This window comes from Thamnophis sirtalis, unplaced genomic scaffold (genome assembly GCF_051295495.1).
Source record: "Thamnophis sirtalis isolate CommonGarterSnake01/CBP01778 unplaced genomic scaffold, rThaSir2_p1.2 scaffold_6, whole genome shotgun sequence".
In the NCBI taxonomy this organism is placed as follows: Eukaryota; Metazoa; Chordata; class Lepidosauria; order Squamata; family Natricidae; genus Thamnophis; species Thamnophis sirtalis.
The window spans coordinates 2,703,072-2,726,007 of NW_028261386.1; the positions used below are offsets into that span (position 1 = coordinate 2,703,072).

Below are 22,936 nucleotides of genomic sequence, written 5' to 3' on the forward strand. Positions count from 1 at the left end.
GTGCCGAGGGCGCACAGAAAGCTGTTACCTTCCCACCAAAGGTGGTTCCTACTTTTCTACTTGCATTTTTAATGTGCTTTCGAACTGCTAGGTTGGCAGAAGCTGGGACCAGTAATGGGAGCTCACTCCATTATCGGCGCTAGGGATTCAAACCGCCGAACTGCCAACCTTTCTGATCGACAAGCTCAGCGTCTTAGCTGCTGAGCTACCGTGTCCATATCGTATTAGTTGCTGTTATTCATTCAAGCTCAAGGCTCTGCATTTCCTAGCCAACCTTTTTCTCAAAAATAAAAATAAATCCTGCTTTAATTATATATATATATATATAATTCAAGGTGGAAAACATACTCCTTTCTCGTCTTATTTTTCCCACGACAACAAACCAGCAAGGTAGCTACGGAGAAAAAAACCAATTTTTTTACTCCACCTTCCACCAACAAGCCATTGTCGTCCATGTATTCTTTGCTTGGATGGTTATTTAAACGGTTATTAAACATTGGGACACAAAGGCATGCTAAATGATGTTTGCACCACGTCCACTGCCTTTCGGTGATCCCAGAGCCAGTTGTCTCAGGAGCCCTCAAATTTTCACGCCACCCCAAAAAAAAACACCAGGTAAGAACCTCCACAGAACTCAAATTTTAAAAAAAAATTCCATAATTCCACGTGAGGTTTGGTCTAAGACAGCGGTGGCTAACCTTTTTGCGATGTCGCGTGCCAAAAGCGCCCGCCTGCACCCACAATGCAATGCGCAGGCCGCCCTGTGCATGCATGCACCAACTCCCCCCGCAAATGCGCATGCGACATCCCCCCTAGTGGCCCATTTTGCGCCTAGTAGGACTCCCTGCAGCCTCCTGGGACCGAAAATGGGCTGCTGGGGGGGGGCACCCCACCCCGCGCTCCCCCCATTCCCTCTGCATGCCTGTGCGACCCCATGCCGCCCCTGCACATGCCTGCATGTCTCCCGCGTGCGCCCCAAAAATCAGCTGGCGGGAGGCCCGCGTGCATATGCGGTAAAACTGAGCTGGGATAGACAGCTTGCCTGCCTGCAAAGAGGGCTCTGTGTGCCACTTGTAGGATGCGTGCCTTGGGTTCCCCATCCCGGATCTAACTTTGTGCCAATGTGTGATTTGCAGTGTTTGGGCTAAGACTCCCAACCCTGAGTGCTTCTCTATTAAGCATCTGGATTGGTTTTGAAGATAACACCACACAGGGTTAACGATCGGCCGATCTCCTTGTCTTAGTCAGAGGCGAACTCCAAGTTGTTTAACAGCACAGCTTTAAAAACCCCGAGAACAGTTAAGCCTATTTGCAAGCGGGCGGCTCTCTGCCCTCTCGGGAACGCACCCTGATCGGCTGACGAATTCTCGTCTTATTCTGCTTCCCTTGCAACGCAGGATGTGCTGGGAGGCTTGATCAACTCGCTCAAGCAGGAGGTCTGGGGTGCAGTCATGAAGTCTAGCTTAATCTACAGATTCGAGGTGCCAAATTTAAAAGAGGGTATTACTAGTCCTCATGAGGATGCCAAACATAAGGATAGAGTGGGGATGCCCTATCCAGGTATTTCTTCTCTCAGGTCACGTCACTTTTCCTTCCTCTTTTAGCATCTCTTTCCATTCACATGTTACCTACCTATCTACCATTAATCTAATCTATTTATTTTTCTAATCTATCTATCATGTACCAATCTCTCTCTCCATCCATACATTCTCTTCTCTCTCTCTCTCTTTCTCATTCCCCACTATCCCGTCAGAGCTGAAGAAGCTTCTTGGATAGGAAGTGAAACATCTTCAAAATGAAAAAAAAAGAAAGTCCAGTTGCCTCCTGAAAAAGCACCTTTGGAATATCTATCTATCATCTTTCTTTCTTTCTTTCTTTCTTTCTTTCTTTCTTTCTTTCTTTCTTTCTTTCTTTCTTTCTTTCTTTCTTTCTTTCTTTCTTTTTATCTATCTATCTATCTATCTATCTATCTATCTATCTATCTATCTATCTATCTATCATCTTTCTTTCTATCTATCTATCATCTATCTATCTATCTATCTATCTATCTATCATCTATCTATCTATCTATCTATCTATCTATCTATCTATCTATCATCTATCTATCTATCTATCTATCTATCTATCATCTTTCTTTCTATCTATCATCTATCTATCTATCTATCTATCTATCTATCTATCTATCTATCTATCTATCTATCTATCTATCATCTATCCATCAATCCATCCATCCATCGGTGGGTTGCTGCCAGTTCAGCCGAACCGGTAGTAGCAGTGGCGGGAGGCTCCACTCACCCGCCCGGATGCTTCTGCTCATGCGCAGAAGCGGAGAGCATGCCCGAACCATTATAAAAAAATTAGCAACCTACCTCTATGTCTGTCTGTCTGTCTGTCTGTCTTCCTTCCTTCCTTTTGAACATCTCCCTCCCCTCCCCGCCCAGCTAGCCTTTCTTTTTAAACTTCCTCCACCTTTCCGCTGTTCCATCTCCCCATTTCAAGTCAGGGCTGAGGATCCCCCCTTACCTATAAATATGGAAGCATTTAAAGAAAAACAATGAAGGAATACATTATCTCCATATTCTGGACAGAAGAAATAGAGGCACAGATATAGTCCTCGGACTTACAGTAGTAATTAAGCCCACACTTTTGGTTGTAAGTTCTGAAGGTCACAAGCAGATCACCATGTGGCCGCCCCTGATTTTACAAACTATTTTTTTTTTTTGCAGCGGCCATTAAGTGAATGCTGGAGTTGTTAAGCGCATCCACGGTTTGCTATGGGGCATTTTTATCCCCCCTCAGGAACCGGAAGAGAGACTGAACGCATTTAGCTCTCTTTCCAAAGAATTTTAAATGTGTCTATAAGGATCCCTGGCAAGAGCTGAGCCATAGAGGCACCAGAAGGCCGATGTTGTGACCCAGCGTGACTGATTTGAAACAGCCCCTATCTTATTGCAATTTGGGGGGTGGGGGTTTCCCCACCTATAGGGAGTTTTTTGTCAAGGCAAAAAGAAATGAAAGTATTACGATAGAGAAAGCAGGCAAATGTGATCACGCAGAAATTTCTCCTCAGGGAGTTAATTGGTGTAGGCCTAGAAACCAGGAGACAGTGAATTCTAGTACTTCCGAAGGCCGTGATGGCGAACCTGTGGCACGCGTGCTACAGGTGGCACGCGGAGCCATTTGTTAGGGCACGGCAGACGTTGCCATGTCAGCTCCAGTGCGCATACGGCTGCTGGCCAGCTGACTTACGCCTTCTTTTTCGGGTCTATGGGCAACCCGGTAGCTCGGGAACGGTGACATGTGGTTTGCCCTTAGGACCGTTTTTTGCCAGAGGGCCCCTGGGGGGGGGGGAGGCTGTTTTCACTCCCCGCAGCTCCTAGAAATCCTCTGGCGCCTGGGGAAGGCAAAAAATGCACGCCAAAAAAGGGGGGGGAAGGCGCTGGTTGTGCATGCACGTGCGTGGGGGGGTGTTGTGCGCATAGCATTATGGGTATGGGCAAGCCCACACACGCCCCCCTGTGCTCCCCCCCCACTTTTGGCACATGATCCAAAAAGGGTAAGGCATCACTGGCCTAAGGCATGAAAGCCAGCTGGATGATTTTGGGCCAATCACTAGGAGACGGTGAATTCTAGTCCCATCTAAGGGCATGAAATCCTGCTGGGTGACTTTGGGGCGACACCCTCTTGGTCCAAATTTACCTCACAGGGTGGTTGCTCTGTGGAAAATAGGAGTAGTGGGGAATATCTGGTATGTTTCTTTCCTTGTGTTATTTATGAAGTAATAAAGATGGGATAAAAATTAGGAAGGAAGGAAGGGAGGGAGGGAGGGAGGGAGGAGACAGGAAAAAGGGAAAGGAAGGAAAGAAAGGAGGAAAGAAGAATTGAAAGGCAGGCAAGGAAGGAAGGAAAAAAGGAAGAAGACAGGAAAGAACGGAAGGAAAGAAAGGGAAGGAATGGGACAGGAAAGAAAGGGAAAAAGGGAAGGAGGGAGAAAGGAATTTAAAAAAGTAAAGGAAGAAGACAGGAAAGAAAGGAAGGAAACAAAGGAAAGAAAAGAGAAGGGTGGGAGAGAAAGAGAGAAAGGAATTAAAGGGAAGGAAGGAAGGAAGGAAGGAAGGAAGGAAGGAAGGAAGGAGGGAAGGAGACAGGAAGGAACTGGAAGAAATGAGACAGCAAAAGAAAAAGAGGGAAGGAAGGAAAGGAGGGAGAATTGAAAGGCAGGCAAGGAAGGAAGGAAAAAAGGAAGGGGACATGAAAGAAAGGGAAGGAGAGAGAAAGGAATTAAAAAAGGGAGGGAAGGAAGGAGGGAGAGAGGCAAGAAAGAGAAGGGAGAGAGGGAGAAATGAATTAAAAGAAGGGAAGGAAGGAAGGAGACAGGAAAGAAAAGAAAGAAAAGGAAGGGTGGGAGGGAGAAAGGAATTATAGGAAGGGAAAAAGAAAAAGAATAAAAGAAAGGAAGGACTGGGTCTAATCATTTCCCCCCCCCCAAAAAAAAATACTCCAAAAGTGCACACAAAAAATGATTTTCTGACTTATTCTCAAGCGATGGGGCAATCATGTCTTGCAATGAGCATCCTGGAAGCAGACCAAGAATTGCTGTTGGGTCGGAAGTGCCTATCGGACCCAACAAGAAGACTCAGTTGTGCGTTCGCCTTTGCTAGCCAACTCCGCCCATCCCTTTTTTTCGCCCACAGTTTTCAGCTTGAGTCTGGCAAGCCATTTAGCCGGTTGCACGTTGCCCACCCTCGGGGCTAGGGGGTTTTCTGGGTTTTTTTTTGGGGGGGGGATGTGGGGGCGTAGGAGCACATGAGAGCTGACCTCACAACCCTGAAGCTGTGTTCTTTGATGACTACATGAGTCAAGTCTCCACTCATCCACCTCCCCGGAGATTCAGACAAGCACTTCATTGAAACAGGTTGCCTCGAAGGAAGAAACGTAGCGGAGGAGAATTGCTGCCGAGCCCTCGGCTCAGAGGATGTTATGCAAAGCATACAATCGGGCTTTCCCAAAAGGCATGTCTTTATGGGTGATTTCAGGCTGAGTCACAGCTTTCACCCTCTCTCAATGCACCCGTACGATCCTAGAGCCTCGGCCTCGAGTTTAGACCAGAAGAAAACGCACAGAAGAGGAGAACGGGCACGGTTGTCTAAAAATATAAAATAAAATAAAGATATCGGGGTCTCCTGGAGGCAATCCGGTTGGCCTTTGCAGCTCAGGTATGGGGGGAGGAGCCCTATTTTAGAAGGGGGTGGTGTGGGGAATAGCAGAGAGACCATTCTTGCAAAGAGAGCGTCCTTGGACTTCCTAACATTTTGGTGATTGACAAATCAACCAATCGTTTCACCAAACTAGACTCTTACAAGGAATGAATCTATCAATCTATCAATGTATCTATCCCTCTCTCATCTCTCTCTCTCTCTTATACATCATCCATCCATCTATCCATGTATCTATCCCTCCCCCTCTCATTCATCCATCCCTCTTTCATCTCTCTCTTATATATCCATCCATCCATTCCCCTCTCTCTCAACTCTCTCTTATACATCCATCAATCCAATCATCCAACCATCCAATCATCCATCCCTCTCTCATCTCTCTCATATATATCTATCCATCTCATCATCTATCCCTCCATCCAATCATCCCTCCATCCCTCTCATCTCTCTCTTACACATCCATCCAATCATCCATCCCTCTCTCATCTCTCTCTTATACATCCAATCATCCATCCATCCATCCGTCCGTCCGTCCATCCAATCATCCATTTCTCTCTTATACAACCATCCATCCAATCATCCATCCCTCTCTCATCTCTCTCTTATACATATCCATCCATCCATCAATCCAATCATCCATCCGTCCAATCATCCATCCATCCCTCTCATCTCTCTCTTATACATATCCATCCATCCATCAATCCAATCATCCATCCGTCCAATCATCCATCCATCCCTCTCATCTCTCTCTTATACATCCATCAAATCATCTATCCAATCATCCATCCACCCCTCTATCTCTGATAAGAGCCAAGGTGGCGCAGTGGTTAAATGCAGCACTGCAGGCTACTGCTAGATCAGCAGGTCAGCGGTTCAAATCTCACCGGCTCAGGGTTGACTCAGCCTTCCATCCTTCCGAGGTGGGTAAAATGAGGACCCAGATTGTTTGGGGCAATATGCTGACTCTCTGTAAACCGCTTAGAGAGGCCTGAAAGGCCTATGAAGCGGTATATAAGTCTACTGCTATTGCTACTGCTATTGCTATTGCTGTCTCTCTCAGTACCAAAATCAATAAACCTCCACCCCCCTGGTGACAACGATAAGACCAACAATTTGATGGGATTCTTATCACCCTGGGGTCAGGGCCTTTGTCAGGGCCTTGACAAAAAGTTCAAAATGGAGACCCACCTTATCTCTGCAGGGATGATGTTCCACAGGGAGGGAGCCACCACAGAAAAGGCTCTTCTTCTTGGCCCCAGTAAATGTACTCCCTTAGGAAAGAGGACCCGTAACATCCCTGTGTCTCCACTCGGGTGGGTGGGTAGATGTACTGGGAAAAGACAGGTCTTCAAATAACTTGGTACCAAGCCATGTCATGTATGGAATGGCATGTAAGAATGACAATGGACATGAATGGGCTCTGGGATAATCTCAATTTAAACAAGACTGAACACAACTAGAAGACCAGAACATTGCTAGGCCTGAGGGACACCAAGTTGGGTAGATGTTCCTCAAATACACTGTCTAAGACAGGGGTCAGCAAACTGTGGCTCTGGAGCCGCATGTGGCTCTTTCATCCCTCTGCTGCAGCTCCCTGACACCGGTCGGCTCCACAATTTGGCTTTTGGTTAGGACAGGAAGAGGAAAAAGAACGCCGTGCTAGGAGGAGACTCTATGTTAGGGGAACCAGACTTCTGGTCGGCTTCAGAATTGAAGGGGGGGGGGCTTCCGGTTAGGACCTTTGTGGCTCTTTCGGTGTTTAGGGTTGCCGACCCCTGGCCTAAGAAAAAGACTTCTCAAGGAAGCAGGGAAAAGCAGAAATACCTAACTCAATAATTCTCACCTGTAGGAACTTTAAGATGGGTGGACTTCAATTCCCAGAATTCTCCAGCCAGCAGCACTGGCTGGAGAATTCTGGGAGTTGAAGTCCATTCACCTTAACATCCCCCAGGTTGAGAAACACTGAATTAAAGCATCACTGTTCTTCCACAAACATCCTCTCGTTTTCTCCTTATCACTCACATATCCGGTGACACACCCTTCCACCTGGCTCAGCCCAACCTTGAAACTGTGCCTTCCCCCACCCCCTGTTTTTTTCACACACCCTCCAGGCTGTCACGCGAGCAGCAATAACGGCCGGTGTGTTTCTTGGAATGAGCTGTCGCTTCCTGTAGTGATAACCCCCCCCCCCCCACAATTCTCCCACTATTGAAGAAAAATCACCCTTTCTCAACTTGCAATCAATTACAGGTCAGAGAACAACAACAACAACAACAAAACAAAAAAAACATCTACAAGGTGATTCGGAACAAATCCAGAATCAGCTGGAATAGGTTTTTGGTGGGACCCAAATTCTGAATAATGCAGAAAAAACAACTACAAAACCCGAGAGGCTGATTTTCCGAATCAAAGAAAAACCGCTTTCCGTTCTCGCTTTTCAAAATAGAAGGAATTAACATTTTTGGCGCTTCCTGTATTTGCCCATCTCATTCCTAGCCAAGGTTGGTCCTTGACGGTAGCAGTCTTCCAATATTTGAGGGGCTGCCACAAAGAAGGGGGAGTCAAGCTATTTTCCAAAGCCCCTGAAGGCAAGACAAGAAGCAACGGATGGAAACTAATCAAGAGGAGAAGCAACCTAGACACAAGGAAAAAATTTCCTGACAGTTACCCTTTTCCCCTGAAAATAAGCCCTCCCTGGATAATAAGCTCAATCGGGCTTTTGAGTGCATGCGCTAAAATAAGCCCTCCCTGAAAATATTGTGACACAGCAGCCGTCGCCATGAGGTGACCACGCTCGCCTTCTCCTGTGCCTCAAAAATAATAAGACTTCCCCGAAAATAAGGCCAAGTGCAAAAGAAATATGTCTTATTTTTGGGGAAAGACGGTAGAAAAATTAATCAGTGGAACAACTTGCCTCCAGAAGTTGTGGGTGCTCCATCACTGGAGGTTTTTAAGAAGAGATTTGGACAACCATTTGTCTAAAAAGGTTTCTGCCTTGAGCAGGGGTTGGACTAGAAGACCTCCAAGGTCCCTTCCAACTCTGTTATTCTGTTAGTTACCTCTCACTTGAGATAAACCATTCCAACAACACAAAGGTTTTTGTCACAAAAATAAAAATAATTTATTGCAAAAAAACAAACAAAACCAAAAACAAATTGTCTGGTCTGCACTGATGATGTTACCTAGTTTGGTAATGAAACGTCTGGAAGGAAACCACCAAGCTCAGAGAGCACCAAGGACCCCACAATAAAATTTGCCGGTCTCTTTTAACTTGGTTATAAAGAAGGTTTTTGCTTTCCTGCTTCCCAGTGCCCACATGTGCTTGGTAGTTGACAATTCAAAAGTTGGTTCAAATCCTTGTGGGTGAAATTTCTCTCTTTGACCTCATCCCCCAAAGTCCCTCATTATTATGCAGTTGTGGTCTGCTTAAAAAAACAGTTCATTAGAGCGTCTTTCACATTTATGTTTCTTCTCTATCTCTCTTTTCTTTTTAAAAAAAAATCAAACTTTCTCTTTCCACTTGCTGAATTACCTTTCCAGGCACAAGACTCAAAAACCTATAATTCCACTGGTCTCTGATTTACTCTGTGGGAAGAGATGGTTGACTGACTAAGAGAGGAAAAGGCTTGAGAACCATACTGTCAAATATTTTAAAGGATATTTTTTTGTTATACTAGCTGAGTGAGTAAGTAAGACAAATCCAGTTAACACTCTACCTGTTTAAATCTTCTATCTATGAACTAAAATGTTAATCAATACTCAACTAGAGGGGATAATATGTGTGCAATGTGTTTTTTATGTACCTTTTTTAATGCTTTTGATTGTTTTGTGTTTTTGGGATTTTGAGGGGGAGGGGGAAAGTTTTGTATTTTAACCTTGCCTTGGAAAAAAAAATAAAAAAATGTCAAAGAAAGAAGTATTTGTTGATTATATCTTGACTTTAAAAACAAACCACCGTGGCACCATTCTGTATAATTGAAAGCCAAGATGATATAATCAAGGCATTCTTGATTATATCAGCTTAGCTTTTTTAAAAAATTGAATAAAAAATCATGCCATTCAAGTAAAATTTTGTGAAGTTAAAGTTAAGTTTGTAAAAGTTTTGATTTAATCAAGGTTTGGGGTGGAGGAGGGGGCAGCTGAAGGGTATTCAAATCTGCAGTGTGGTGATGTTTAATTTTCAATGGTGCTGAAAACGCTCAAATTTGTATTTCAAAAGAAAACAGTGGCAGGGGAGCGCAGCAAAGTACATTTTTATGTCTGGCCAAGGAAATAAAATACATGGAGGGATTTGTATGTTTGCGTTTGCAAATGCAGCTTGCCTAATCCTAACATCTGGAAAGGCAATGAAAACGAAAATCCCAAATCTGGAAAAACCATTTTCCCCCGAAAGCCCGCAGGGTACATATAGGATCTCTTCCTTGCAGTCTGGGAACCGTAAATCAATTCTAAACGTAGACAAAAAGAATGTCTCTAATCTCATCTTCCTCTCCGGCATTCGGGCGGACTTCTGGAGAAGCGAGTGCTGTCATAAGCATCCACCGAAAAAAATTTGGGATTTTCTTTCCATTATAGAAGAAACTCTAAGGTCCAGGCTGCAGCATTTCCAGGTAAGAAAATGGTAGACAGGTCCATGGGTAGATGGCACATAACTTCACCCGCAAGGGCTGTGGTTCACACCTCAGCTTCTCCAGGTGAGGCTGGAGAAGTCTACGCTCTGGAACCAGACAAAAGTCTACTTTGGCATAATACAACCTCAAAATGACTGTTTCTTCTTTTAGCTGGATACCTTCAGCTGCTTCCCAAGACATCTTAACCAAAATTTGACACAGGAGCAAGATCTTGCTGCGTGTGTGAAAATCAGTAACATCTAGATATGTTTTTGGGTCTTCCCACATGAAGAAGTTGGACCATAAGGAAGGCTGAGTTCCAAAGAATGGAGGCCTTTGAACTCTGGTGCTGGAGAAGACTCCTGCGAGTCCCTTGGACTGCAAGGCCATCCAACCGGTCAGTCCTGGAGGAGATCCACCCTGGCTGCTCTTTAGAAGGCCAGATCCTGAAGAGGAGACTCAAAGGCTTTGGCCACCTAATGAGAAGGAAGGACTCCCTGGAGAAGAGCCTCATGCTGGGAACCATGGAGGGCAAAAGAAGAAAGGGACGGCAGAGAAGGAGGTGGCTGGATGGAGTCACTGAAGCCGTCGGCATGAGCTTAAATGGGCTTCAGAGGATGGTAGAGGACAGGAAGACCTGGAGGAACGTTATTCATGGGGTTGTGATTTGTTGGACACAACTTTGCAACTAACAACAAAAAACATGAAGAAAGGAAGAGCCCAGGAGACAGAAGGTCTACCAGAACTGAGAAGGATGGAAGACACCGTAATTCCCTATCTAATTTTATCTAATTAATTCTCTGCTATGGATGGGAAAATCATCACTGAATGAGGGTTACGAAGCCCCTTTTTAAAAACCTGAGATCTGAGAATGGAGAATTCACAACTGTGGGTAGGTAAACTATTCCACTGTTGTGTGAATCTTTCACTAGGGATTCCCCCCCCTTTATATTTAAGTATTTCCTTTTATTTAAATTAAATCTACATTTCTTCATTTATTTAAGAAAATGTATACAGCCACCCAACAGTCTCGATGACTCTGGATAGCTTGCAAATTTAGTTGAAAGTTACTACTCATCATTTCTGATTTTCTTGTTTCATGCAATGTCATGCAAAAGGAGTAATTTTTGTAGGTGTTCTAATTCAGCTGATGGATTGATTTTAAGATTTTTTTTTTTTAATGAGGTTCAAAATTTGGTGTTAGGATAATGCTTTTATTAAGCCAGCTCAAGGTCTACAATAATGGATAAATTAAATTATCTTAAATTGAAGGAGGTGTTGTTAATTATTTCTAATAAACCATTTTGCTCAGGGTCAATACAACTTCCTAGGTTTTCTCTTCATGCTACAGTTAAAAAACAAAATCTGGAAAAAATAAATGCTTTCTCCGTTGGGGTAACCCTAACAGCCTTGTTACAATTGACCCGAATTAATGAATAAATAGATTTGATTCTTCATTTTATTTTGTAAAATTTATTTGTAAAAATGAAAATAAGTTAATAGATGAAGGCGAATATATAAGTTCCAGGATAATGTTGCAGGATCCAACTGCCCCTGGAGGAGACCAACGCAGATTGGATCCTGCAAAAATAAGCTATTTGTAAAAACAATAAAGGTAGGATACAAGGAGACCAACAAACTGAATTAATATATAAATTCCAGCCTTTGTACTTGGATCTCTTAAATTAAATTAAATTTAGATCCTTTTCAGGTGTGTGAGAAAATTTAAAATGCTGACTTCTTAATGCTCAACTTAGGTAAAAATTCCCCTCGCATTTATGTGCTAGTCATTCCCGACTCTAGCGGGCGGTGCTCATTTCCATTTCAAAACTGAAGAGCCAGCGCTGTCCGAAGACGTCTCCGTGGTCATGTGGCCGGCGTGACTCAACACCAAAAGAGCACTGAACGCTGTTCCCTTCCCACCAAAGGTGGTTCCTATTTTTCTACTTGCATTTTTTACGTGCTTTCGAACTGCTAGGTTGGCAGAAGCTGGGACAAGGAACGGGAGCTCACTCCATTACCTGGCGCTAGGGATTCGAACCGCCGAACTGCCCATCTTTCTGATCGCTCGGCCTACCGTTCTTTAAATTAACCGAAATTAATGGCATTTGTACGGTAACACTTGCGTTTTGCTGAAAAATGTTTACGTTAAGCCATTTTGATTCTGATGGAAGTTCTGTGATTCTAGGAATGATTACACATGATTTTTTTGGGGGTAGGCTGCTCCAGAGAGAAATGGATGAAATAGTGTTAGAGATTGGAGAGATAGGAGTGTTGGTGGTGGAGAGAAAGGAAATTCTGATTTTTAAAAGTCAAAAGATAGGAGGATTTTCCAAGAATCTCCCCCTCCCGAGAACATTTTTGAAGCCTGACATCAAGAGTTTGACAAACTTCTGAATCCGGCAGGCTCTGTTGTTTTTTTTTCCTTGCAAAGATGCTCAAATACCGATGAGTAATTAATTGCGAGAGAAAATGCTACTCTACTTTCCATCCCCAGAGTTGCGTGCTGGAAAATTTCTCTCTCACTCAGCAGAATGTTTGATGTTGCAACGGGAGCAGCCCACGAGCCATTGGCACCGAGATCTAATCAATATGAGCGCTGATTTAATTTGGCAGGAGGAAGAAACAACAACAAAGTTTTGTTCAGTTCCAGAGATGATTTAAGGAAAAGGGAAAAAAAAAGAAAAAGAAATAAGCAAGCCACAGATTTATTCCAGCACTGAAGCTTTCAAGAATGGTATTTAGATGCTTCAGCTCTTTTTGTAGAAAGCGTCTTCCCCTGTCACGTTGACATACTTCAAGGGCAACAACTTCCAGACATTTCAAATCCCCAAAGAATCCGACGGACAAATTTCCCGCCTTAGAAAATACCAAGGGTATAAATCATGGATATTAATTCCATCAGGCTACATACACTGAACAAAAACAAGAAGAGGTAGAGGAAGGAAAGACCCCGCCACCATGGAGAACACTGCAGTTGGATCAGTGGTGGGTTTCAAAATGTTTTAGAACCTCTTCTGCAAGTGTGGCCTGCTTTGTAGGAGTGGCTTGCCAGCCATGTGACCAGATGGGAGTGGCTTGCCAGCCATGTGACTGGTTGGGCATGGCCAACTTGTAAAATGTGGTGAAACTCACTTAACAACGCTCTTGCTTAGCAACCAAAATGTTGGCTCAGAAACTCTGGCATTTGAAGCACGCAAGTCTTAAAGCTGTCAAGTTACAAGACCATTGCACCCCTAACCCTTTAGGAAAAAAAAACCCCAGGGGTGTTCAAACCTGACAGCTTTAAGACTTGTGGACTTCAACTCCCAGAATTCCTCCTCTCGCTCTTCATCTTGATGTGCGGATGGGCGAGGGGAGGGAGCTGGAACCGGTTCTAAATGGCACTGTAGATTTGTGGAACCTCTTCTATAGAAGAGGTTACAACCGGCAGGAACCCACCCCTGAGTTGGATGGTGGGCTAAAGTTGGTTGGGCTTTGAAACGCCAACAATAGAGGTAGGAAAAGCAAGCAAGATGGCAGCTCCATGGTTTGTGCATTGAGGAGGGGTTGAGGAGAGACAGAGACAGACAGACAGACAGACAGACAGACAGACACACACACACACACAGACTATTTTCCGTTTTTTGGCATGAGCATATGCGCCGGCCAATTGATCGTGCGTATGCCAGTAACCAGAAAACTTGCTGGCTGGAGTGCATATGCGCGTCACAAACCAAAAGTTCATTTTTTGGCGCACGCATGCCGCCTGGGCAGTTCCATTTCCGGGTCGCGGTCCAGACGAGCCTACATGTGCACATGCTCCCCTTTCGGCACTCGGTGCCAAAAAGGTTCACCATCACTGGTACGCAATCGTAAGGTAACCACATATGGATTTGACGACAATACAAACTCCTCCCTAACCCACCCATCCACATCCGAAAACACACATTGACACATAATCAAGGCTAACAGTTAATGGACATGGTTTTCAACCTTCCTCTGAACTCCAGAGAACCAGGTTAAACATAATTGTGCCAGAAAACAACAAAGACTCTAAGGATAATTTCCATTATTTTATTATTATTATTTTAAAAAACACACACGCTTCAGAGAGGGAGTCATGTCATTATTCATATCAGAAATACTTTATGGTTTAATTGAAGAGCATATCCAGCTGCTCCTGGGTCAAAAAAAATTTATAGACCTATACATTGTGCCATTGTTTCATTTAACAACAGGACAGCTCAGAGATGTTTTAAAAACAATACTTGAATTCGTGTTATCTACAGCTTTGCTCCATTTCCTGCCGAAAAGAGCAATAAATTCAAGCCTGAATCACTTCCTAGCACAGATGGATATTCTTGTTAGGGCAGCAAGGGAACAAAACAGAACACTTCAACAAGAGAATAATTATGGAAGCCATCGAAATAGAGCAACACCCCCCACAACATGAAGAAATGTGATGATACCTCCTGCCTACCAGACATCTGGAAACCAGCCCTAGTCAACAAACGAACCCCACCCACCACCCAGGTTGTTACAACACAAAAGAACAACGGACACACAGCCCGCACCTCAGCCACACAGGATGATACGAAACAGCCGACCAATCTACAAACATCAACTCTATCTACCAATCGGGATGCAACTACACAGCCAATCAACCCACTGACAGCAACAAAGCCAGCACTCCACATCCTCCCACCAAGATTTATAGAAAGACGGAAGCTCCGACCACGCCTTACTCGCACAAGCACAAAGCCAAAAACACCAGCCTGAAGATGGCGAGTGAGACCTCGCTGAAACGTTGCCAAGACAATCTCAATCTTACATGGGAAAAGACCCGAATACAACAAGACCAGCATACCTACATCTGTGAAAATCTATATATATATATTCCCCTTGCTGCCCTAACAATATCTATCTATCTATCTATCTATCATCTATCTATCTATCTATCTATCTATCTATCTATCTATCTATCTATCTATCTATCTATCTATCTATCTATCTATCTATCTATCTCCAAACCGCGCGGCTGAGCCAATTCTAGTAGAGTTCAAGGGGGTAGCAGCAGCCGTGACAAGCATCCTGCAGGACGAACTGAATTCGGCCGACTTATTGGAAAACAGGAAATCCCACTGAAATTAGCAGCCATGGCCCTTGGATGGACTTCGCTGCTGTGAAGTCACCCTGCCGGGGTTTTTTTAAACGTTGACTCCCCCCCACCGCCTCTCAGCGGGATGAAGCTGCCTTCCAACGGCCAAGGGCTACACTTTACACCTCTTTAAACAAATTAAAATAGTAATAAAATACCGTGGACTGAATTCAGAAAAAAAAAGCAACCAGCACCAACAGAACGAGGAGTTTCAGATTCCCCTGCAGGGGGAAACACCCCCACCCCCAAATTTTCAAGTTCAGGGAAAAGGATCAAGATTTTTTTTTTAAAAAAAGTTTTAATCTAAGTTGCAGCTTAGTTTTCTGAGAAGTTGTAATTTTCAGCAATTGGGGGGAGGATCTGGGGTGCAAAAATGGAATGTGGGATACTGTAGAGCTTTCGTCCTCAAGATTGTTTTATCTGTCTGTCTGTCTGTCATCCATCCAATCTAGCTCTTTCTCCATCCATCCTTCTTTGTCCATCTATCCATCCGGTCATTCAGTTGATCTCTCTCTCTCTCTTTCTGTCTCCATTCATTCAATTTAGTTCTTTCTCCATCCATCCAGAGATCCATCTGATCTCTCTATCCATCCATCCAGCCAGCCAATCTATCCTAGCTCTCCATCCATCCATCCATCCATCCATCCATCCATCCATCCATCCAAGCTCTTTATCCATCCACCCATCCATCCATTCATCCAAGCTCTTTATCCATCCATCCATCCATCCATCCATCCATCCATCCATCCATCTATCCATCCATCCATCCAAGCTTTCTCTATCCATCCATCCTAACTCTTTTTCCATCCCATCCATCCATCCACTCATCCATCTGATCTCTCTCTCCCTCCCTCCCTCCATCTTATAAGGTCATCCATTCATCCACGAAACTCTGGGCAGTGAACTTTTTTTTTTTTTTAAAAAAGGAAAGAACTTCATTTAAACAAAAGACTCACTAAAACTGCACTGAAGTTCCATTAAAATACAAAACCTGTACTCATGTCCCAAATCCATATATCATAGCTTGGTCATCACAGCTGGCAGCCGTGAGTCATACATACTGTGTTGCTCTGTGAGTGTGCCGTTTTTACAAGAGAGTGTGAAATGCTTTCAAACATTCAGGTGAAGGCATCTGGATGGAGTGGCCGCCTTTGTTCAGCATGAGTTCAGCACTGTCCCTTGTTGACGTTAGAGCTGTGTTGCTTAACTTAAGCAACTTTAAGATGGGTGGACTTCAAGTCCCAGAATTTCCCAGCCAGCCATGCTGGCTGGGGAACTCTAGGAGTTGAAGTCCATCTGTCATAGAGTTGCCCAGGCTGAAGAATACAGTTATGAAGTTATAGCTGTTTTCAACCATCAGTGACATTAGAGCTGTTGTACTCACCCAATTAAGGAGACCATCTGTTCCACTATGTGTCTGCTGAAGGTGATGATCACAAAAAGTTTCTGGGGGAACAAGAAAGGACACGCAACAGTCAGACAAATGCTCAAAGGGGGAAAATGAAACAATGCAAGGTGTCTGTTCAGTTCTTTGATTGCTTTTGTGCTGATGATGTTCCTTTCCCAAATTCACGTAATGGCACCACAATTCCTCACATTTCTCCCCCACCTTTTGGTTCATGTCCTTTTTCTAAGCTCTGATCATGGTTAGTCTATTCTTTGGGCAGAGCGAGGAAGGCCAACAACGTCTTGGACTTTGGATGGTCCTTCACAGGTCACCCAACAGCAGTCCTACCGGCCAGCTGATTTTCTTTCCAAATCTTCTGTAGGTGGAATCTAAAAATATGGCTTCACATTCTACGGAAATAGAGGTTTTCTAGGCAACATGTACTCCATTGGGCCATTGTTTCAGAAATATTTCCTTATTTAAACAAAGAAACTAAAGAATGACCAAAGGTAGGCAAGACTTCCGATTTCCTGCTGGCTTCCCCATTGTTTCCTTGAGAGAATCTGGAAGGAAGCATCAGAAATCTTCCACTCTTCCTTCCTTTCTTTTCTTCCCTCTCTACCAAGCAGGTACTGTATTTTTCGGAATATAAGACGCACAAAGATTTTGAAGATGCAAATTTTTTAAAAAAGCTTTTGCACACTGCAGACCCCCCAAAAATGGCCTGTTTTTCGCAAAAATGAGCCCATTTTTTGTCCAAAAAGGGCCTGCATAGCCTTTAGGAGGCTTACTGAGTGCTCCTGGGGGCTGGGGAACAAAAGCGAGCAAAGAAATGGCCCATTTGTTGCTCATTTTTTGCCCTCCCCAGCCCCCAGGAGCACTCTGGAAGCCTCCTAAAGGCTATGCACGTCCATTTTTCCAAAGGGGCGGGGTTTGGGGAGGCCAAAAGTGCTTTATTCAGTGTATAAGATGCACCCAGATTTTCACCCTCTTTTTTGAGGGAAAAAGATGCCTCTTATGTTCCCAAAAATATGGTAAGTGGCTGTCACTGGGTGTCAAAAGAGCAAAAGATTGTGAGACTGCCTGGTAAACTGTCACAGAATGTTGGAAATGAATATCACATGACCACAGCAGGAACCCAGTAACAGCCAGCAGTGAACATGTCAAACACACCTGCCTCCTCCTGTTTTCTCCACAACAACAAGCCTGGGAGGTGGCTTGTGCTGAGAGTGAGTCAGCTTTCATGCCTGAAACTCACGAAAGGTCTAGAACTCACTGTCTCCCGGTGGTTGGCCCAAAGTAACTCAGCTGTTTTTCATGCCAAAGGCAGAACTAGAACTCACATTCCTGGTGATCAGCCCAAAGTCACTCAGCTGACTTCCATGCCTAAAGCAGAACTAAAACTCAAGAGTCTCCTGGTGATTGGCCCAAAGACACCCAGCCTAAGGCAGAACTATAACTCACAATCTCCTGGTATTTGGCCCAAACTCATCCAGCTGGCTTTCATGGCTAAGACAGGGAATCAACTCACAACCTGCTTACCTTAACCACTAGACCAAACTGCCTCTAAGTTAAGTTAAGCTCTATGTTATAAGAAAATCCCTAATAGCAAATTGAAATACAGGCAGTCCTTGACTTATGACCACAATTTCTGTTTCTAAGCGAGACCTTTGTTAACTGAGTTTTGCCCCATTTTACGACCTTTCTTGCCACAATTGGGAAGTCAACTATTGTAATTGTTAAGTTAGGGGCATGGTTGTTAGGTGAAGCTGGCTTCCCCACTGACTTTGCTTGTTAGAAGGTCGCAAAAGGTGAACACATCACCTCTGGGACACTCCAACCGTCATAAATATGAGTCAGGGTCCAAGCATCTGAATTTCGATCACGTCGCCATGGGAATGCTGCATAAGTGGCCGTTTGTCCAATCTCGTCATAATCTTGAATGGTCGCTAAGTGAACTGTTATAACTCGAGGGCTACCTGCGTTGTAAAAATTGAAAAAACTCCTCCTCCGATAGCTGGGCTCTTCACCCTGGTTTCCCTCCTGGCTGTAACTTCCCCCAACAGTTTGCCGATTTTGGGGAATTCTCAAAATCACAGTCTGATGTACGTATGGGGAGGGCTCCGGGTTGGGAAAAGGATGAGGTATATATAGCTTTCCCCGAGGATAAGCAGACAAAAATGTTCAGCTTTGTTGAGATAACGCTTGGAAGACAAGCTGTTCCAGAGACGTTGTTGTTGTTTTAAAACTGTCATTGCTTGTGATGTATACCACTTGCGGTACAGTGCGGGAATGTTCCCAGACCACTCAACATTGGTTAAATTGTGTATTTGTCACATAATTCCAAGGCTTCGTTTCCCATTTTTCAGCCAATCTGGAACGGCGTGTCTCTTTTTTTTCAAGAACATTGTGGTACGGCGTCTTAAACGTTCGCACTCTGTCTCTTTGCAAGCGTGCGTGTTGGCTAACCCAGCAGAGGGTTTAAGCAAATTTAGCCAGCTGTAGCAGATTCAAAATTCGAATTCCTCATTCCTTGTGCCAAACAGAAAGCAGCTACTACCGTGTTTCCCCAAAAAATAAGACAGGGTTTCATTTTCTTTTGACCCCCCGAAATAAGCGCTTGCCCTTATTTTCGGGGAGGTCGTCTTATTTTTGGGGTGCAGGAGGCCCCTTAACCTCGGCCCATGGATCAGCTGATCCAGAGAGAGCCGGAAGGTCTGTCTCTGTTTTTGGCGCACTCTTGCCCGCCCTAGTGTCACTGGGCGGCTTTTTGCGGCCGCCACTAAGAGAAGGGGCACGGTAGCTAGGGTTTGCGGGAGCGGCATCCACGTTCCGCGGGTATGGCAGGTGCATATGGGATGTGTGGGGTATCTTACACCCCCCCCCCAAGGAAATGGCAGGGACTGGCTGAGCATGTGTTTAAATATTTTAGGGGAAGGCTTATTTTAGTGCATGTGCTCAAAAAAGCCCGATTGGGCTTTTTATCCAAGGAGGTCTTATTTTCAGGGAAACAGGATATGAAACCTCCCATTTTATGTGACAATCACTTGGCTTTTTTAGTGTGCACCCCAAAATCAAGTCCAGAGTGAACAGAGAGCTCATTTCCTGAAAGAGCATTGTGTCCCCCAACATGATAAAATACAGGCCGTGTGAGACATACGATAGTTCATTTAGTAACCAAAGTTACAACAGCACTGAAAAAAGGGACATGTTTTTCATGCTTAGGCCCACTGCGGCATCCCCATGGTCATGTGATCAAAATTCAGACACTTGCCAACCGACTCGCATTTATGACGGTTGCAGTATGATTCTCTTTTATAACCTTCTAACATGAGAGGGACGCAGTTGCTCAGTGGCTAAGATGCTGAGCTTGTCGTTCAGAAAGGTCGGCAGTTTGGCGGTTCGAATCCCTAGCACCGTGTAATGGAGTGAGCTCCCGTTATTTGTCCCAGCTTCTGCCAACCTAGCAGTTCGAAAGCATGTAAAAAATGCCAGTAGAAAAATAGGAACCATTTTTGGTGGGAAGGTAACAACGTTCCCTGCGCCTTTGGCATTTAGTCATGCTGGCCACATGACCACGGAGACATCTCCGGACAGTGCTGGCTCTTTGACTTTGAAACAGAGATGAGCACTGCCCCCTAGAGTTGGGGAACCACTAGCACATATGTGCGAGGGGAACCTTTACCTTTAGCTTTAAGCTGGCTCAGGAATTCTAGGAATTAAAATCCACAGGTCATAAATGTGGCCTAGTTGGCTACTCCCGATCTTACAAGTCATAGTAAGAGACGGCAGGCTGAATGCCTCTTCCGAGATTAAAGCTGCGATGAGCCATGTGTACAGAATCTAAAAATAAACATTTCTATTTTTTTTTTTTTTTACAAGCCCATTTTTGTTTTCACCTTCCTGCCACCGCTTGACGATTTAAACAAATTCTTCCAGCCACCAAAGTTTGGACAATGAATGGCTGAGATTTCTTTATCGTCTGTCCACCCCCCAAAAGTTAGCTGGCCTAAATTCAGAAGAAATGTCCCTCAGGTAATGTATACAGAATGGGCCTGTTTCCCTTGGCTATGTTTAGTCTGCAAGAAGGGATGATTAAGAGGTAAAACGCCAATATAATCGCCAGCTATGTATATCTGGGAGGCTTTTGCACAAATGGAAAGACTCCAGGCCAAATGTGAAGAAACGAGATTTCCAAGTTTGGGGAAGAACCTGTGATAATTAAATAAAAAACTGCTGGTGGAAGATACGGGTATGCCCGCTGCAGATAATTGATTTGCTTAGGGGCCACCCTGGAAACAGCAGAGGACCTGACCCGTTGTGCCTCTGCCAGTGAAAACGGAGCACGGGAGAGCCATGCATGCCCCCCCCCCGCCCCCAACCTCCGTTTTCGCTGGCAGCGGTCTAGCGAAACAAACTAAAAACAAAACAAAAGGAGAAATGTTTCCCTTTTTGCACTTGAGCATGCAAGAAGGAAAGGAGAAAGGGGAAGAAGAAAGACAAAGAAAAAGAAGGGAAGATGGGAAGAGAGCAAGGAAGGAAAAATAAAGAAAGAGGGAAAGGAAGAAGAAAGGAAAAGGAAGAGGGAAGAAAAAAAAAGAGAAGAGAAGGAAGGTTATAATGAGAATGAGGGAGGGTCCGAGGGAAGTCCTGCCTTAGCACTTGGACACCACAGGTGCCCCCCCCCCGACACGAATGACGTCGAGTTGGCTACACCGCCGGCCACCCCCACTCCCCCCGAGGTCAAATACAACCCTAATGCGGCCCTCAATGAAATTGAGTTTGAGCCCCCTGGCCTAGATAATTCCCTGCTGTTTTCTTGGCAAGGTTTTTCAAAACTGGTTGGCCAATGCCTGTTCCCCAGGGCTGAGGGTAAGTGACTGGCCCTAAGAAGAAAAGAAGAAGAAGAAGAAGAAGAAGAAGAAGAAGAAGAAGAAGAAGGAGAAGGAGAAGGAGAAGGAGAAGGAGAAGGAGAAGGAGGAGAAGAAGAAGGAGAAGAAGCAGCAGCAGCAGCTTTTTGGAGGAGAAGTGAAAAGAAAAAAGAAATTATATTCTAAAAAAAACCCCAAGGAATCCCAGTTGCCTTTTGAAAAAGCTACTTTTGGGATGGCAGTGACCTGGATGATTGAGAATCTCCACAGACAAGAGCGGTGGAGGTGTGAACACATCCACCTTGGCAAGCAGCTAGACAGCCTCCATCTTGGCAGGTAAATTACCTGGATGTGCATTTTGATGATTGCTTTTCCAATCAAGGTGGCTCCAAAGAATGTCCAGAAGGGAACCAGGAAGTGTCCGCATGTTATCCCGGCCAAGTCGAAGAGAGGATTGGGAATCTGGGAGGGGAAAGAGAAGCAGGATTAGCATACACATCCACATGCAACGTTGCAGAAATCGGTGGTCTTAAATGCAGGTAGTCCCAGACGTACCACCGCAAATGAGCCCCAAATTTGCTAAGCAGGACAGTTGTCAAGCGAGCTTTGCCCCATTTTACCACCTTTCTTGCCACCACTGTTAAACAAATCGCTGCTGTTGTTAAGTTAGTCACTCGGTTGTTAAGTGAATGGGGCTTCCACACTGACTTTGCTCGTCAGAAGGTCGCAAAAGGGAATTGTATGACCCCCACTCCCCCAAGACACTGCAACCATCATAAATCAGTTACCAAATGTCCAAATTTTGATCATGTGACAGTGGGTATGCCATAAGTGTGAAAAATGGCCATAAGCCATTTTTTTCAAACGGTCACTAAGTGAATGATTGTAAGTCAAGGATTACCAGGCAGAATTAGAAGGGCGTTGGAAGGGACTTTAGAGGTCGTCTAGTCCAACCCCCTGCTCAAGCAGGAAATGGCTGTCCAATTTCTTCTTAAAATTATTCTGAGAACAAGACAGGCTCAAGAAACAAGACAGGGCCATCAAGAACTAGTGGTAAGGAAGCCCAGAAAATAAAACCTCCATGGCTAGTGGCAATCTTCTGCAGAATATTATACGCTGCTGGTGAAGCAGTAAATGGATGTTGTCTTAAGTTTGTCATGACTTAAACCTTGCTAGCTGGCGAATTCTGGGAATTGAAGTCCACATCTCTTAAAACCTGCCCAACGTTGAGAAACACTGGTCTAAACCAGCCAGTGTCTTATTAAAAACCACAGCTTTGTCATCCTGGTTGAGAACCTGGACCGGATTCATTACCATGCTTCAATTTAAAAGAAATGAAGCAAGACCACATAGCGGCGAGTTTTCCATAACCAGCCCGCGCACTCTAAGGCTGGAGGCCTCAAACCATCCACGGTTCCCACAGACCACAAGTTTGAGACCTTCTGAACCTCTGAGTAGGTTGAGAGCAAAGGCTCTGGGGTTTTTTTTGAACCCTTTTTCTGAACGCCTTTCTCACGTTTCTCAAAGTTCGGCTTAAGAAATGTTGGCGTGACAAGACCATCATTTTATTTATTTACTTATTTAAAAGGAGGGTCATCTCTCATTTAGACTCTGTCCCAGATGAAGTAAGATCTTGCCCACATCTATGTGTTGTTTTTTTTGAAAGTCCAGATTAGAAACAGCTCGACCGACGTCTTCCATCAGAAATGCAC

At 44.5% G+C, this 22,936-nt stretch overlaps 1 protein-coding gene across 3 annotated transcripts in view; it reads right to left on the reverse strand.

Annotated features, from left to right (window-relative positions):
• VMP1 (vacuole membrane protein 1) overlaps window positions 1–22,936 on the reverse strand; it is a 150,007-nt gene that overhangs the window by 13,047 nt on the left and 114,024 nt on the right. For all 3 annotated transcript variants that reach the window (XM_087717105.1, XM_087717107.1, XM_087717106.1), the window contains 2 exons: window positions 21,570–21,686; window positions 16,351–16,412 (listed from right to left, as the gene is read on the reverse strand). In XM_087717105.1, the coding sequence (XP_087573231.1) occupies window positions 16,351–16,412; window positions 21,570–21,686 (179 nt within the window). The remainder of the gene's footprint in view (window positions 1–16,350; window positions 16,413–21,569; window positions 21,687–22,936) is intronic.